The sequence below is a fragment of the Neoarius graeffei genome, chromosome 28 (assembly GCF_027579695.1).
Source record: "Neoarius graeffei isolate fNeoGra1 chromosome 28, fNeoGra1.pri, whole genome shotgun sequence".
NCBI classification, from domain to species: domain Eukaryota; kingdom Metazoa; phylum Chordata; class Actinopteri; order Siluriformes; family Ariidae; genus Neoarius; species Neoarius graeffei.
In genome coordinates this window covers 46,238,903-46,256,687 of record NC_083596.1, presented here as the reverse complement: position 1 = coordinate 46,256,687, position 17,785 = coordinate 46,238,903, and the positions used below count along the sequence as shown (strand labels likewise).

Genomic DNA, 17,785 nt, shown 5'->3' with positions numbered 1-17,785 from the left:
TTGCAGGTAGGAACTAAGGTGGGGTTTACATTAGACCGTATCAGCGGATCATCAGATTAACGTTTTTAAAAACGATTCGTGTACACACAGCAACGCCAATACACGGATACGCTAATCACATGACTAATTCGGCACGTAAGTTGAAATGTGTCAGTGCGGCTCATCGCTTCCTCCTCAGCGGCTGCGCTCCAAATCACTCCGCCCTGAACAGCGAGTGCCCTCTGGAGGGTGCGCACTCCGGCCCTGCGCAGCTCACAGAGCGCGCGAGTGTAGTGCACAAGCAGTGATTCGGGACTGAGCCGCTGTGCACAAGTCACTTACCACTTGCAAGTGGAAGGATGGCAAGCCTAAAGACCATCATAACTACACAGTGGGCAGTATTTGCATCAGTATTTGCAGTATTTTCATACTTTTATACTCTTTAATGAAAGGTGATACAAGGCGGAAGTCCGCGCCGTTTTTCAGCAGTCGCGTCACATGACCAACGCCAGCGAATCAGGAAGGTGGATGTCACAGTGACGTTGTCCAATGACGACGCCAGCTAGAGCTCAGCACAGCGTATCCACGTATCTCAATGTTTACACAGCACCGGACCAGACACGATCTGGATTGAATATGTGGACCCTGGCGGATTCCCGTTTCCCGGCGTTTCCAGGCGTTTTAATGTAAACGGACAGTGCATCCGTGAAGAAAACGAGACAGATATGGTCTAATGTAAACTTGGCCTAAGATCTGAGTGAAGAATTGGGGAGGGGGGAAGAATCTTGGGACCATTATGGACCATAGGAATGGTCTGAGGAACCATTTGAATCAGTCATTTGAACATTGGATTTGTCTCTTAACCTCGTCATACCTAATTTGAAATCTCCGCTCAAATATCTCTTGTTGCTGTTGTAGAAATTGTACCTCCGTAAGTATATTTAATAAGCGTATACTCATAAGTTTGTCATACATTGTCCAATGAGTGTAGACACAAAATAGGTCTTGTGTCTACACTCACTGGACAATTTATGACAAACTTATAAAAATAGACACAAAATCAAAATAGACAAAATTACTTAATAAACTGCCCATAGTATTTGTTAAAAATCTTGAATGCACACAAAACAAGTAAATATTTTGAAAAACAGTTATCTCTTAACGCTACCTTTTTGCACTCATACATGAAATTCTATAGATTAAAAAAACTTCAGAAATACAAAGATTAATTAAAAAAGTTATTAAATGAGCAATAAACCTTTTTTTTTTTTTGCAGCATAACCAATAGTCGTTCATTTAGAAACCAGAACAACCAAAACTAAGTAATCAACCCCCCGGTGTCTTTAGAAAGGCATTTGTATCTTGCTCTGGGTCTTGTTTCAAAGGTAGGATCACCTTTACTCTTTGGGAGAGAAAGCCCAAAGTGTTGCACAGACTCAGTTCTTGACCTGGTTATCAAGTTTCCTACACCTGACTTTTCATTCTGTCATTACTGCCGTACCCTGCAGTTGATGGCAGGATGCATTAGGAATTCAGGGCAACATGGCATCAGGCTGAGATTCTCTATTTTATGATGAACTTTGTGCCAACGGCTTTTCTTGATGCTACAGATTCAGAGCTTCAGGTTTGATATTCTGTAAAGTATCTCTTCAAAATCGTATTAACATGAAATTCTTGTGCCTGTCTCAGATCTTAAAACTAGTTTCACCAAATATGTTGTGTTGGGTTAACAGTGTTATATCAGTTGGTCTTTACTCATTTAGGACAGCAAATAGTAATATGTCTGTGAAGATTTTCAGCACTTAAGGTTTCATAGTTTTTAGATTAAAGGAACCTGATGTTATATCACTCTTTTCAAAGCTTACATAAGTATAAATATATTCAAAATTCCAGTAGCTTTTCTTTAGTACCGCTAGACTGATGATATAACCAATAATGCATATGGGTATGTGTGTGCTTGTCTGAATATCCTCTTATAGACAGTTAGCCCAGTTTGGCTTGTAAGATCCTTCATTTGCATTTTGGAAGGCAAAATTCTAAAGGCTGAGTTTCTGTTATTTTTTTATCTCGCTTAGGCTTAACACTGTCAATAACCACCAGATTGCGACTGATCTTCACTGAGAATTCCTTGCCAATTACAAACATCCTGTAGAAGTTGAAGAAGATGAGAGGTCAAGGCCAAATTGTCACAACAGGTGACCAATGATATCTTGGAAGAGTCTGAAAGATGGCCATCTTGAAGTCAGGCCATCAGTGTGGTCCCTGTAAAATGAGACAGAAGAAAATTAGTTGGACAACTTCTTTACAATAGAAACATTAGTGTCTATAGTTTGTTGGATGTACCGTAGAGACCCTGTTTAGCAATCATGCTGACCTTGTCTTTGTGTCTGCACAGGTGAGTTTGGTACTCCACTGGATCTGTAAATATCTGCTGGCCAAGGGGATAGACCAACTCTAGATCTATCGGCTGCTCCACCTGTGTTATAGGAGCTGGAGATTTCCACTTCTCTGGTTGCTCATCTGGTTCTACTCTGTGTTTCTGTCTTTCTGTACGCACCAGACTGATGACAGATGGCCTGAGACTTTTCTTGTTCCTTTCTGCTGCTCTGTCCAGTTCTAGTCTAGAACTTGACTCAAATCTAGAAACACAATCTGAGCTACAACCAGAGTGCTTTTGGTGCATATTGGACTCTCCTTGGGAATTCTCATCCTTCTCTGAGGCTGAGCTTGGCTGTGTACCTTTCATGTACTGCAGGACTGCAGGCTCTAGAACTGGGACATGGACTGTGCTCCCACGCCCCCTCTTTTCTTTGTTTTGCTGTTCTGCTCTATTTTCCTGCATCTCTTCACTTTTCCTTCTACCTCCAAGTACTTGAGAGGGGCACTGCAGCCCTACTGTGTCCGTCCGTAACCCACCTGGGCTGGGCTTTGTAAGCTTTGAGCTCCAGATCTCCAATGGAGGCACAGACAGCTGCTGGATGCAGTGGTAGAGTGAAGGGTAGTCGACATATTTAAACTTGGGCACGTTCTCCTTTGGGTTGTTTGGAAGGTGTGCTGGCACTTTTCCAAGCGGACATGAGGCTAGCCAGCCCTCCAGTGGTGGCACAGATAGCTGCTTGATGCACTGGTGTAGGGAGGGGAAGTCAACATACTGGAAGCGAGGCACCTTGCAGGGAACATCTGCAGGCTCTTCCTTCCTGACTCTTGTAGTGATCACTGAGTCACCTGGCTGTCTTCTCACCTGTCTGACCTCACTATTATGCTCTGGTTGGATGGCCGAGGTGGAGAGTTTGGAGTCGTCACCCCCTGCCTTAGGGAGGTACCTCTGGTTGTCCATGTTTGGAACTGCAGGATGACACTTGAGTCTCCTGTAAGTAGCAAAAGAAAAAAGTACAATGGATATAAATTGGTTAGAAGTTTCTAGTGTACATCTGATTATCGGCAATAGCTAGGTTTATGTAATAAGTTGAATTCTATAGCTTGTGAGTGTGGCATGAAAGTTTGTGAACCCTTAGGAATTTTCTATATTTCTGCATAAATATGATCTAAAATATCAGATTTTCCCAAAAGTCCTAAAGAGAACCCAAACTTAAACAAATTAGACCAAAATCTTGTCCTTGGTCATTTATTTATTTATTGAGACAAATGATCCAATATTACATATCAGTGAGTGGCAAAAGTATGTGAACTCGTAGGATTAGCAGTTAAGTTGAAGCTGAAACTAGAGTCAGGTGTTTTCAATCAATGTGGTGACAATCAGGTGTGAGTGTTTATCCTGTTTTATTTAAAGAACAGGGATTTATCAAAGTCTGATCTTCATAACATGTTTGTGGAAGTGTATCATCACATGAACAAAGCAGATTTCTAAGGACCTCAGAAAAAGAGTTGTTGATACTCATCAAGCAACCTTATCCCATTTGTGAAACATGGTGGTGGTAGTATCATGGTTTGGGCCTGTTTTGCTGCATCTGGGCCAGGACAGCTTGCCATCAGTGATGGAACAATGAATTCTAAATTATACCAGTGAATTCTAAAGGAAAATGTCAAGACATCTGTCCGTAAACTGAATCTCAAGAGAAAGTGGGTCATGCAGCAAGATAACGACTGTAAACACACAAGCCATTCTACCAAAGAATAAAATTAATGGTTGGGAATGGTCAAGTCAAAGTTCTGACCTTAATACAATAGAAATGTTATGCAAGCATTTCATGTGAGGAAACCCACCAACATCCCAGAGGTGAAGCTGTTCTGTACAGAGGAATGAGCTAAAATTCCTCCAAACCAATGTGCAGGACTGATCAACAGTTACTGCAAATGTTTAGCTGCAGCTCAAGAGGGTTACACCATATACATGGAAAGGGTCATGCTGATTTAGGAGTCTCAGTCGAGAACACTTGGTGAAAATATACAGTACACTGGATGGGATGCTATTCCATCACACAGACATTCAAGCTTTGGAGCAACTTATTGTAGACAGTCCACCTACTGTGAGGAAACTGGAGAACCTGGAGGAAATCCTGCACAAAGATGCTCAGGATCAACCTGGTGAACCTGTACCTGTGAAGTGAAAACATTACCCCTGTGCCACCCAATGATTCCCTAGTATATTAAAATTCCAAAGTTTTTCACCGAGTTCCATTCCTTTATCTAAAATGCCATGGCGTCTCCTCTCAGTAATAGTTTGAAACGTGAGCCCACACACTACTGTGAGACTCTTTTTCTGTTGGTGTAGATTTATTGCAGCATGTCAAGCCTACACTATCACTTACAATGATCCGACTCCATGCTCCATTTAAGCCAGACAGCTTGGATACAAAAGGCATTTATTCGACAAAACTGTGTGAATCAGTTTGCACACAATATGCAGGCGCCACAGCACTGAGGGCAAGCCAAAGAATAACTCAGTCTGAGGACAGTAAAAGGGCATGCACAAACTTGTGGGATATGGTTTGAGTAGAGGTGGAGGAGCAGGAGTGTTGAATGGCAGTGATGGCTCATTGCTCAAAACGTTAGAATATATTTAGTGTATTTACTGGTTGAAAGTGTGTGTGTGTGTGTGTGTGTGTGTGTGTGAGAGAGAGAGAGAGACAGAGAGAGAGCATGAGCGTGAGTGAGTATGTGTGTCATGAGTATAAATAGCTCTGCAGGTATGAACTGAAGAAAAGTAGGTCAGCCTCAGAGTGATCGCCTTCGCCAGGGGGCCCAAAACAAAATATCTGTCTCATATACTCACCACGAACTCTTGTTGTCAGCACTCTGGCAAGGGATGTAGGGCCAAAAACACCCGATACTCCACCACAAAAGACTGGGAGCGACCTGATGCTTGTGACCTCCTTCTAGAGACAGAGTAAAGTGCTTCAGTTTACATGAATGCATTTGTTAATGTAAGCACTCTGTTTATTTTATCAGTAACTTATTTAATGTTACTTCCATAAAACCAAATGGAACACATCAATACTCCTCCAAGGCAATATTGAACTCAGCAGCTAATTCTATTTCGTTGGTTTATATGCTCCTGAAATGTTATGTTTGCTGTTTGTAGTGGATCTGTGATGCTGTTCAAGGATTTGGGGGGGGGGACAGGTCATTTAACATTGTGAAGGCTGTGGTTTGCTGGAGGAAAGAGTCTGCCATAACATCACAAACCATGGTTTGTTGTTAGCAACGTGTTAAATTAAGGTCACATGCAAGTGTTTTGTTTCTTCCACATCAAAACCCTCTCTGGAAATTACCCTGGCGCTCTGAAAGAAAAATACACGAGAAGTGGCGTCATGCCAAGGTGAGAGGAGGGAGCTCCTCGATCGCACTTGGGCTGCCACCCAGACGGCATGCTGCTGATAAACAGTATGTCAGTAGAGCCGCATACTATTTTAATACAGGCCGATTAGCGTACAGATCTGTAGCACTACAGCAGAGGTAATTTTTACTCATTGTAGTCATTATGACCTATTAAAAATGACATTTTATAGCAGGCCAGGTTACTTTTTTCCTGATAAAAGGCCTCAAAGTAGTCCTACGTTAATCTATTTAGTATCTAAACAAATAAACGTTCCACAAGCAGCTCAATGGTTTAGTAAGGAGCATCGCTGCCTCACGTCCCTGGTTCAGTCCTGAGCTAGAGTTACTCAGTGCATGTTCTCCGTGTGTTTGTGACGCTTTCCTCACAAAGAATGCTGGTAAGTGGATTGAGTGCTAAACTACCCGTAGGTGAATGTGCATGGTATCCTGTCATGGACTACTCCGGTTCCACTGCAACCCCAAACAGGATAATAATTATGGTTCCTGAAGATGGATGGATGGATGAATAAATGTCTCATACAATTGTGAAACCAGGACTATGGATTAAATTAATTGGCATACCCAAACCATGCATGTTGTTACCTGGTGTGTTATAGGTGAATATAAGAAAAATTTCACCATGCATAAGCTGTACAGTGTAGAAATGTTTGAGTGTCCAGCATAGAGTTGTATACAAAGTACTATAGTGCACTATTTAAACATTCTGGTGTGTGTGTGTGGAATTGGGTCACGCACACTGGCCTACATTTCGAGGGTTTGTTGTCTTCTTTTATTTCCCCTCCATGCGTGTATATTCGGGTTAATCCCGCCCTCTGCCAGTAACCAAGCAACCGGGTTTATTCTTTCTTCTTGTACTAGTACTTTTGAGATAATTTACACATATTTGACAGGGTTTCCACGCTGGAGTACCTTCCTGTTACTATTTCATCTTACTTATTATTCTTAAAAGCATAAAACTTAAAATTATAATCCTATAATAATGAATTACCGCACAGAGTGTTAAGTAGGAGTAAGGCGCAATCTGGCAACCGGTGGCTCTCAGTTTTTTATCATTTTAATCAGTCTCATAAAGCTCGAACAGGAAGTGACCTCAAAACAGGCATCGTGACATTTTACAGTGTGGAACATCAGGAAAAGTTGATATGAGTTTGTTCAAAGATTATTTGCAAATCTGTAATTATTTATAATAATAATAATAATAATAATAATAATGATGATGATGATGATAAGCTTACTTTTTGTTATGATATAAGTTCTGCATGACAACTGTGTGTGTGTGTGTGTGTGTGTGTGTGTGTGTGTGTGTGTGTGTGTGAGAGGGAGAGAGAGAGAGAGAGATGAACAAGTTTCTGAAGTTGTACCTTCTCTTATCCTGATCCGTATAAACCCTTGGAGCGTGTGATGAATAAGTCCTCAGTTATGCTTTGCATTGTCTTCTATTAATAAAAATAAATAAATAAAAATTAAAAAAAAAAAAAAGTCAAATCTACACTGGTCTATGCCTAACACCGCCTAGTTCCCGTCTTCATTAAAAAAAAAAAAACACAACAAAGAAAATATTTTCTCCTGTTTAATTTTTTTTCCTTAAAGAAAACCAATATCCAAGATTGTTTATCCAGTCTCTAATATAATATCACACTGTCTTTTCCTCACTGCTTCATGTGTTGGACGCGATTTCACATTCTGATCCAGCCCAATCATAGTTTAGTCCTGTTTTCAGGCCACACCCACAGACTCTGACTTTGTCCAATAAGAGGGCTCATTTCTGCTAATGGGCGGGGCTTCAGTGTCCTAGTTCTAGGCAAATGACCGCGTGCCGATTTGGGAACGTCATCACGGTTGTCAGAAATACAGTCCCACTGGGATGAATGAAGAAGTGCAAATTAAATAGTTTAATTATTATTATTATTATTATTATTATTATTATTATTATTAAAAATTGTCTGGACCAATCAGATACCTCCATATCATCTTGGAATTGTATTCTCTTATTAACAGTAATAATCTCTGTATTAGCTATATAAATAAACTTGTAATATCATATATTGTTATAAATTATAAGCCCTGTTCAGACCTTTTATAAGGACAAAAAATGTCTAGTATTGATGCTAAGGTTAGTGATATACTGTAGACCGGGGTTATTTGTAATGCAGAAATCAGTGTGATATCTCATCTCATTATCTCTAGCCGCTTTATCCTGTTCTACAAGGTCGCAGGCAAGCTGGAGCCTATCCCAGCTGACTATGGGTGAAAGGCGGGGTACACCCTGGACAAGTCGCCAGGTCATCACAGGGCTGACACATAGACACAGACAACCATTCACACCTACGGTCAATTTAGAGTCACCAGTTAACCTAACCTGCATGTCTTTGGACTGTGGGGGAAAATGGAGCACCCGGAGGAAACCCACACGGACAACATGCAAACTCCGCACAGAAAGGCCCTCGCCGGCCATGGGGCTCGAACCCAGACCTTCTTGCTGTGAGGCGACAGCGCTAACCACTACACCACCGTGCCACCCTTGGTTGAATTTTTTTTAATAATTAGGAGTTTAAGTAATGGGAGAGATGCATCTGTCTTTCCCTGGTCTCCTTGTCTAGCGCTATTGCCAGGTTGGGGTCCATGTGGACCCTACTGATCCACGTCATATTAACTGGAGCACAGTTTTACACCGGATGCCCTTCCTGCCGCAACCCTCCCATTTCTGGGCTTGGGGAACAACCATTCACACCTATGGGCAATTTAGAGTAGCCAATTAGCCAATCTGCATGTCTTTGGACTGTGGGAGGAAACCCACGCAGACACAGGGAGAACATGCAAATTCCACACAGAAAGGTCTCTGTTGGTCACTGGGCTCAAAGCCAGAACTTTCTTGCTGTGAGGTGACCATGCTAACTATGACACCACCGTGCCGCTCCTATCTGTCTTACCCTGGTGATTGGTATAAAGTTAGTTAAATAGACAGCCAGCATAATAAATGTAGTAGTAAACATTAAAACAACACATTAGCAATAAGCTTAGAGCTTGTCTACACTACCTGTCCAGAAAGATTTCCCTTCACATCCCCTTCAAATCAAACCCTGATTATTGTACAATTAGTCTTAAATCCATCCATCCATCCATCCATCCATCCATTTTCTACTGCTTATCCGGGTCCAGGTTGCGGGGGTAGCAGCCTAAGCAGAGCTGCCCAGACCTCCCTCTCCCCGGCCACCTCCAACAGCTCTTCCAAGGAATACTGAGGCATTCCCAGGCCAGCTGAGAGATGTAACCTCTCCAGTGTGTCCTGGGTCTGCCCCGGGGTCTCCTCCCGGTGGAGCATACCTAGAGAGCCTCCCTTGGGAGACATCCAGGGGGCATCCTAACAAGGTGCCCAAACCACCTCAGCTGACTCCTTTTGATGTGGAGGAGCAGTAGTTCTACTCTGAGCCTCTTCCGAATAACTGAGCTTCTCACTCTATCTCTAAGGGAGAGCCCAGCCACCCCGCGGAGAAAACTAATTTCAACCGCTTGTATTCGTGATCTCGTTCTTTCTGTCACTACCCATAACTCGTGACCATAGGTGAGAGTGGGAACGTAGATGGACCAGTAAATTGAGAGCTGGCTCAGCTCTCTCTTCACCACAACAGCACAACACTACTGACGCTACTCCGATCCGTCTGTCCAACTCCTGCTCCCCCCTACCCTCACTCGTGAACAAGACCCCGAGATACTTAAACTCCTCCACTGGTTTAGTATAGTTGGTTAAGTATAGTTTTAAATACACTTATTTAATGCTCATAATGTGGTGTGTGTGTGTGTGTGTGTGTGTGTGTGTGTGTGTGTTGGGGTGGGGTGGGGGTGGATTGGGGATTGTAAAGGCTTTCTACTGATTAAGATGGATTTTTAAAACTTATAAGAAGAAAAAAGCTATTTTTTTCCTGCTAAAACCAATTTTATTTACACATCCATCTCTCAGATTTACAGTTTCACAGCACCTACATTCTACAGTAACATAACTCTTTAGTAGAAAACATGGCCTAATTCAGAACCTGAAGGAACAGTAAAGTTCAGTGGCAGGTGACACTCGAGTCCAGTAGAACTACAGCTGAAGTCATAACAAGATCCAAGAAACCTTTGCAAAGTTTCCCCAGCTCCATATATCAGCTTGCATGTTGTGCCTTGTTATGGAGTGGATGTACAGTACTTTCAGCCTTGGTCATGATAAGAAAATGGGATTAAATGTCACAATTCATGTACATGTACACACTGTTTGGTGATAAAATTGTTAGTAAGTATGTGTGATAACAGGATTTTTCTGTGAGGCTGAATTTGATTATCTAATTTTTGAGCAAAGAAAGAAGTGGAAAATATCTCTGTACTGATTTTGAACCACAAGCTACTCTGTAAATGTAAGACATCTTGTCCAAACAAGAGAATTTTGTCCTGTTCTCTCGGCAGTTGGACAAAATTTGCGATCCAAATGTGCAATCTTGGCCAACCATAACTCTGGATATGACTCATTACACAGGGCTTACAGGAATTCTCTCCAAAATGACCAAAGCGCACTGTGTAGAAATCCAGAAAAATGAGATAATCCCTGTGTCCGAAATCACTCACTACTCACTATATAGTCCACTATATAGTGAGTTCGCCATTTTCTAGTGCTGTCCGAATGTATAGTGAGAATTATTACACCCTATATAGTGCACTCAAAGTATCCCACAATGCACCGTGAAAAGTAGTGTACAACCGATGGTCACTAACCAAGCAAAAAATGCATTGCGGTCACGCTGAAAGAAAAAAACAAAGTGTGTTGGGGTGAATGGACGGAGGAAGAAACACATTAGAAATGGGCATTCAAGTACAATTAAAAATGGTAAGAGAATAGAAAATAAACTAAAATGGAATAAGACAGATAAAATACAAGAATAAAAGTTACAGTGCAGAGCGAGGAATTAATCAAAAGCCTCAAATTTGATTTAACAAAAGGCAGCGGCAAAGAAGAAAGTATTCAGTCTTGATTTAAAAGAACTGAAAGATGCAGAAAACGCAAAGTACTTTGTATTTATTAATGTGGGAAATACGATCAGTATAATATGGATTTATCGCAAAAACACATGCATGTATTTATTATTTTGAAACCCCACTAGCCGACTGATCTGGCACATTTTAACTGTGCAACAGTAATAAGGTAAATAACGGTGCGGCGGAGTAGTGTCCGAAAGTCCCCTATATAGTAATTCCCTATATGGTGAGTAGGGAGTAGTGAACGCATGAGTGATTTCGGACACATGGAATGTTTCTGTTTGCTTCACCTTAATCATTTATACTACTCTAACTTGTAACTCTATACACATAACTTACATAATATTTTAAAAAATACTGTATTTTGCTGACCTGCATAAAGCAGTTACAGAAGATGAATCAATGAAAGAGTACATTATTTGCATTCAATCCTTCATTAATTATATATGATCAGATGCTTTACAAACAAACATTTGGGGTTTTTTTGGTTTGGTTTGGTTTTTTTTTTTTTTACAAAACAAAATGTAAAAAGATCCAAAAGTCCTTCCTTTAACTTCTTGTCTAAAAGTGTCTTTTCATTAAAAATGTGATTTAACACTGACTACAAAGCTTCACTGGGTTTTTATAGATCCAACTGTAGACGTTAGTGTATTGGCTACATTCTGGTTTTAATATGGAACAGAACGGCCGTGGTTCATACTGAAAGGTTGAGGCGGTTTGACATCCTTGAAAAAATTCCAGCTCTGAATGTGTGTTTTGGGAGAATTACAGAGTAGTAGGGGTATGAATAAATAATCCCCAAGGCATCTTCTTTCGACCGATCCCATACCGTGTTATGCCTGAATTTGTTGCTGAATGCCAGAGATCTGGTCACAGCTGGTGGAGGAAGATCAGCATCATGGCAATCCTGAATGGCAACAAAGGAAGACATGTACATTAATCAGAGTTCAGTGTGTAGCTGAACATGTTTAGAAATTATCTGCTCCTGTGTCTGTTTTGGGTTTACATTAGTGATAGACATGATGGGAAGCCATGGCCTAATGGTTAGAGAAGCAGCTTTGGGACCAAAAGGTTGTTGGCTTGATTCCCTGGACCAGCAGGAATGGCTGAAGCCCCCTTGGGTAAGGCACCTAACCCCAGGCTGCTCTGAATAAGACTGTACGCTATTAATATAATGTAATGCCAAGCTGGAATCTTTTCATAGCACCAGACATGACATTTTCCCCTGGAACCAAACAAAATTGTTGGCCTTTGCCTTTAGATCCTTTAAAATGTGCACTGAAATTTCCTTTTGATTGTTGAAATCTATTTAAATAAATGTAAAAAGAATAAAACAACAACAACAAGGTGTTCCATGTATTTGCATTGACTAAACTACGCCAATCATTCCTGCATGAATATGACTGTGTACTGTAATAAGGCGCATGCTGAGAGAAGAGAGTTTTCAGTGAGAGCATCACAGGTATCTATTTGTCTTGACCTCATTTCCAAAACGGCTTTTTAGAAATGCGAGTCGAATCCCAGTCTTCACCTAGAAGAGTCTTCTAATGACCACAACAGTCCCTGAAACCACTTATTAAAATATTGTAAGTATAAAAACAGTGGTGTCAGCTTTATATTCGCTTCTCTTTGGACTGATGACGCGATGTACAGTATATGATATTAAATTAATGTTGGGCCAAATGTAAAATACACAACACACAAGATATCCAAGTAAAATCTATTGATAAATGTTGCAAATAGAAATAATATGATTAAATCTAGTGCAAATTTTACTTACTACCCAACCGGATAGGATGAAGTGTATACACTCACAATCAAGGCCTAGTTAATTATAGACTAAAACTTACATCTCTTTTTTTTTTTCCACATTTCAGCAACCTAATTTCGGAAAATTTATAGTTGCAGTTTTATTTTAAACGTTTGACACAAAATTCTGAGTCACTAGAAGAGGTCAGAAATGGAGCTATAGGCCTCCTGCAATGCAGCAGCAGCAGCTCCTGTATGAGCCTGCTGTCGTCCGACAGGGGGCGCTGCAGAACAGCAGTTCAGTGAATACTTGTGACAATGTCCTGTCGACTTCGAAATTACTTATTTTCAACAGCATACATATACACTCACTGGTCAATTTATTAGAAGCACCCATCCACTTGCTGTTTTATGCAGTTATCGAATCAGCCTTGACAGCAGCACAATGCATCAAATCATGCAGATACAAATCAGTTAATGTTCACTTCAAACCACGGGCGATTGCTCTAAGACAACAAGGGAGGCTCAGCCTCCTCTAAAAATGACGAACATCGTGTAGGATGAATTGTGCTAGGCTTATGTTATAGCCGACCTTATAACATTGCTATTTCAGATCCAGAATCATAGAAATATATGTGCTCAACCCAACTACAGTGCGAAATCATTCCATTATAACTTTCCCCAGTTCGCCTAATGTGTGTGTGAGTTTTTCCCCCTCGTGACAGCGCGATGCAGCCCAGCCTCAGTGGACTTCAATGGCATTTGGGAGCTCTGCGCTTTCAATATCAAAATGCAAGACGATTATTGGACAAATACTGCGAAAACGCCCGCCCACGGACTCCCAGCCTCAGTGGACTTCAATGGCATTTGGGAGCTATGCGCTTTTCTATGGAGCACTTGCATATGACGTCACAGCCGATCCAGATTGTGACAGACGCCATCTTGTCGGTCAAACGCCATATTTCCGCCTTCTACTTCTACTTCTGCTTTTACTTCTACCTTTTCTTCTGGAAAACCCTACTGTATACAATTCTACTACAATGGCTGCGGCTACAAGCTCTCCCTACCTGTGCACGTTTTTTATGTTTTTTGTGTGTATTTTTGCATGTTGTTCGTCTGTACCGGACTTCAATATCCACTACAACCGTATGGACTTACTGGACATTGGTTTCCAGCAGAAAATGACGGTTTGTAGCGATTTCCATCGCATGCACAACATTCCGGACGAGATAGCGAGACCAGCGGGGTCTCCGTGGATTGTTATCAGAAGCAAAGCGAAGGAGGCGGCGCCGGGAGCGGAAGCAAAAGCGAGGCTGCAGAGCCGGCCTGTTGACTAAGCTCAGAAAACAGCCACTCAAACCTCCACTGCTAAGCCTCTATCTCTCCAATGCCAGATCCATGTAAACAAGACGGACAATTTGGAATTACAGCTGGAATTACCTTATTCTATTCTATAATCGGCTGGTCAGTGCTATACTCAATACTTAAGTGACTTACCCATCCAATGAGGATTCTTGTTTACAAGATGCCACATCTGAGTCACTGACAAATCCTGAATTTCTGTAAAGATAACTGTCCAGAGATTTATAAGCACGCAGTGCTTCACCACTGAACAGCGAGGGAAAGTTAATGAGGTAATTATACACATCTGGGTATTCCGCTGGCAGTTCAAAATCCGGTCGTGAAAACTCCGTCCGGTAAGCCATAAGGGTCACTCATCTGTAGATCGTTTATTTTAGACATATATCTAGTTATCTGTTCATTAGAAAAATGAGCCGTGTAGTCCGTCGGTTGAAATCGATCCATTCTGTACACGAGTGCAGCAGTATTCAGCGGTGTTTTTTACCGACAAGATGGCGGTTGTGTACTTTCCGGTCACGTGACTGCAAGAGCTCTATAGAGCCCTTCGCAGTAAACGTCATTCATACGTAAGAGGAAATTGCGCGCACAGCCTGGACCCAAAAAAAGACTCAGCGAAGGTAGAGACGAGAAGAAATATTTGGAGGAAATGCCTAGTTGTTGTGTTGTCGGGTGTCAGAATCGTAGCAGTGATGGGGTTAAAATGTTCAGAATTCCAGCAGGATCTCACCCATTCAAAAAAAAAATCGCCAACGTCTATGGCTACAAGCCATCAAACGTGTAGACTGGGATGAAAGCACTATCAAAAATGCGCGGGTTTGCAGCGCCCACTTCATCACAGGTAAGATCAGGCTATTTATTAAATCTTTCTTTTTTATTCTTTCTAGTCTTCGTTTATTGATGTAGCAAAATACTTTGGTAACGTTTGTCTGATTAGCTGGGTCATAGTTACACAATGTAATGAATATTGTTAGCATGTTAACTTAGCTTTGCATGCAATTTTGTTTGTCGGAGAGGTCTCGCTTGACTCAAGCAGTCCAGATTTTGTGCCATCATTATTTGTGTATGCCGAAAATCACAATTTTAAAGCAAGGATGGAAAGGTAAAATTGTGTGCCCTCACTCTAAATGCCAGCTTACGTTGACTGCTCTAACCTAGCTCCCGCCCCGTTCAGTTTCATTTCTGCTTTCTGCCTCTCGCTTTTTACGCAGCTCTGATTTCTCTTAGCTGCACTCTTTACACTATCATTCCTTTCATGCCATCACCTCCTGCAAATTGCTGTTTAGTGTTGGTATTTGCTGTTGTAGCTAAAGCCACATTACCATCACATCACTGGCATAATTTGATTAAAACAAAATGAATATGCATGTCCCATTGTTAATCAAGTTGTAGTCTCGCTGTAACCAGAATGTTGATGGCAGGCTACTTTTGTAAAAATTTTTTTTTTTTTTGAGTTTGACATTTTTTGTAAATAGTATGACTGCCTTCAGGTATCAGAGGAAAACTTACTAACATCGTCCGTCCACTCTTTAATTAAATACGGATCCGGTAGGCGATGTCCACTTGTTAGAGTTAACTTATTTATGTAGCATTCTCGATCTTGTAACGACAATTGTTTTGCATAATCTGACAGCTCATAATGCCGGTCTATGGGCAGCGCCATTGTTTCTGAGTCCAGGCTGCGCGCGCATCCTGGCAACGGTCGGTGCGAAAACGCCCGCCCACAGACTCCGAGCCTCACAGTGGGAGGGACATGGCAAAGCTTTCCGCGAGGAGACTGGTGATTGGTGAAAGCGGCCGGATATTTTCTTTGATTGACAGCTCGTTTCAACTATAGACAGGCAGCGGTGAATTTCAGTTCAGTCCCATGCAGATTCGCAAGTGCTGTGGTGTATTGTAAGAGATCAGCTTACATTTCGATTTCATTCATTACATACGGTTTCTACCAGCTTTTTTAGTTTGTATATACCGGTATTTTCATTGTAAATAAAGTGTAAATATAGTGTTGTCAAGTTTGCTATCTTAGTTCCAGAAATTTTGTTTATTTGAGTGACTGAACTTGAACTTGAGGGGGCTAGTCAGCTAGCAAGAAAGCTGCGCACAGATGCCAAGCATTGCTGATTTAATTTTGGCGAAGCCATTTGCCAGTCTTCCGTTCGAGGAAAAAATTAAAATTAAAGAGCAGGGTAGACCAACACCTCAAACTGACTTGGTGAAAAAGGTAGGGAATAATACTTGTTCCTTTCAGCTCTCCTGGTATGAGAAAGTGAATTGGCTAACAGCAAGTGACCCACATCAACAACAGTAAATAGGCTACTTTAGTAATATGTCATGGATGGACCAAAAATATAGAATCTATTTAAAATGTTTATGCTGAGTATATTATATTGGAATATATATTTTTCTGGATATGAATTAAACACAGCTACAATTTGGAAAACATTTTTAAACAAAAACACAGCTGAGAACATTTCACACTACAGACCTGGATTAAAAGTGAAGGGTTATCAAAATTGTCAATAAAACATTTCTCAGTCAAAATAAGTAAAATATAGGGAAAGTGTCATTGAATGAAATGTGTGGCACCCAGCTCTATGTTTGGCTCCCCAAGGTCAGTGCTTGTGCCTATTCCAGAACACTCTGCTGTTACTGCTGAGGTTCCTGACAAAGAGCTGCTTTCAATAATCAATTTTTAAAGAACATGCCACAATTTTAAAATATAAAATGTTAAAATATACCCCCCCCCAACACCACCATCATGTATATTGGACAGTAGGCTAATGGGCCAAAAGAACCTGTTATTTCACAGTTTGTGATCCTGCCAACAATCAGCCAGATCAGAGGCAAGAGTATGGGCAAAATTGATGTGTTTTTTCTTTTAAAATCTGGAAATATCGTAACCGACCAGCCTCCCCTGTTTGAAAGATTACCAGCCGCCACTGCTTCAAACATCAGAATGGGAAAAACTGTGATCTCAAAGTGTGAGTTTCACTGTGGCATGGGTGTTGGTTTGAGTCAGATGGACTGGTTTGAGTATTTCAGAAACTGCTGATTTCCTGGGGTTTTCACACACAACAGTCTCTTGAGTTTACTCTCTAGAATGGTGCGAAAAACAAAAAAAACCATCAAGTAAGTGAGCGACAGTTCTGTGGGTGGAAACAAACGCCTTGTTGATAAGAGAGGTCAGAGGAAAATGGACATATTTCAAGCTGCCAGGAAGGAAAGATATAGCAACTCATCTAATCACTCTTTACAACCGTGGTGAGCAGAAAAGCATTTCAGCATGCAACAGCAGAAGACCACATTGGGTTCCACTCCTGCAGCCAAGAACAGGAATCTTTGGGTGTATTCAGACCAGGATAGTTCAATAGTTCACTTGCTTTGGTCCGAACCAAATGTTTTTTTTATTTTTTCATTTTGGTGCAGTTCGCTTTCACACTGTACATTTTAGTAAGCGGACCAAAATCTGTCAACAAAGCCACGCGCCCTGAGGTTGTTCAGCTATTGGTCAGAGACGGCACGCGCACAAAGCGTTAAGTTCAAAAGTAGTCATGGAGGCTTTCCGTGCTGTTATTCTTTTTAATGTCATCAAAGCTATATGTTTTTTCCAGTTTTTACTGTTTTCACAATTGTGCGATTACTATGCTGTTGTACAAGTAATTTATCAACGACGACGACAAAGGGCAAGGCGGCTACGGAGGATAGCGCTGATGAGCGCACATCATGTTGTGACAGTTCTGGCTCTTCACGCAATAGATGAATTTCTTTTTTGCGTCGCTAGTACCGCCACTTTTTGAAAGAATGTCCCTGATTTTAATGTAGGTCTGACGGAGTTTCTTCACTTTTAGCCGACATTGTTCTGGGGAGCGCGTGAACCCCTTCTCCTTCATTT

At 41.3% G+C, this 17,785-nt stretch overlaps 1 protein-coding gene across 2 annotated transcripts; it reads right to left on the bottom strand.

Annotated features, from left to right (window-relative positions):
* Nucleotides 1–1,100: 1,100 nt before the first annotated feature.
* Nucleotides 1,101–7,465, bottom strand: si:ch211-284e13.6 (uncharacterized). 2 transcript variants are annotated; one of them, XM_060913282.1, is made up of 4 exons: nt 7,140–7,465; nt 5,213–5,315; nt 2,354–3,347; nt 1,101–2,241 (listed from the first exon to the last, which is right to left on the bottom strand). In XM_060913282.1, exons 3-4 carry the CDS (start codon nt 3,314–3,316, stop codon nt 2,230–2,232), a joined length of 975 nt encoding a protein of 324 aa, XP_060769265.1. In that variant the 5' UTR covers nt 3,317–3,347; nt 5,213–5,315; nt 7,140–7,465; the 3' UTR covers nt 1,101–2,229. The 2 variants fall into 2 exon arrangements, with proteins under 2 accessions (XP_060769265.1, XP_060769266.1); XM_060913283.1 differs by having other exon boundaries at nt 5,213–5,312.
* Between the last annotated feature and the right edge of the window lie 10,320 nt (nt 7,466–17,785).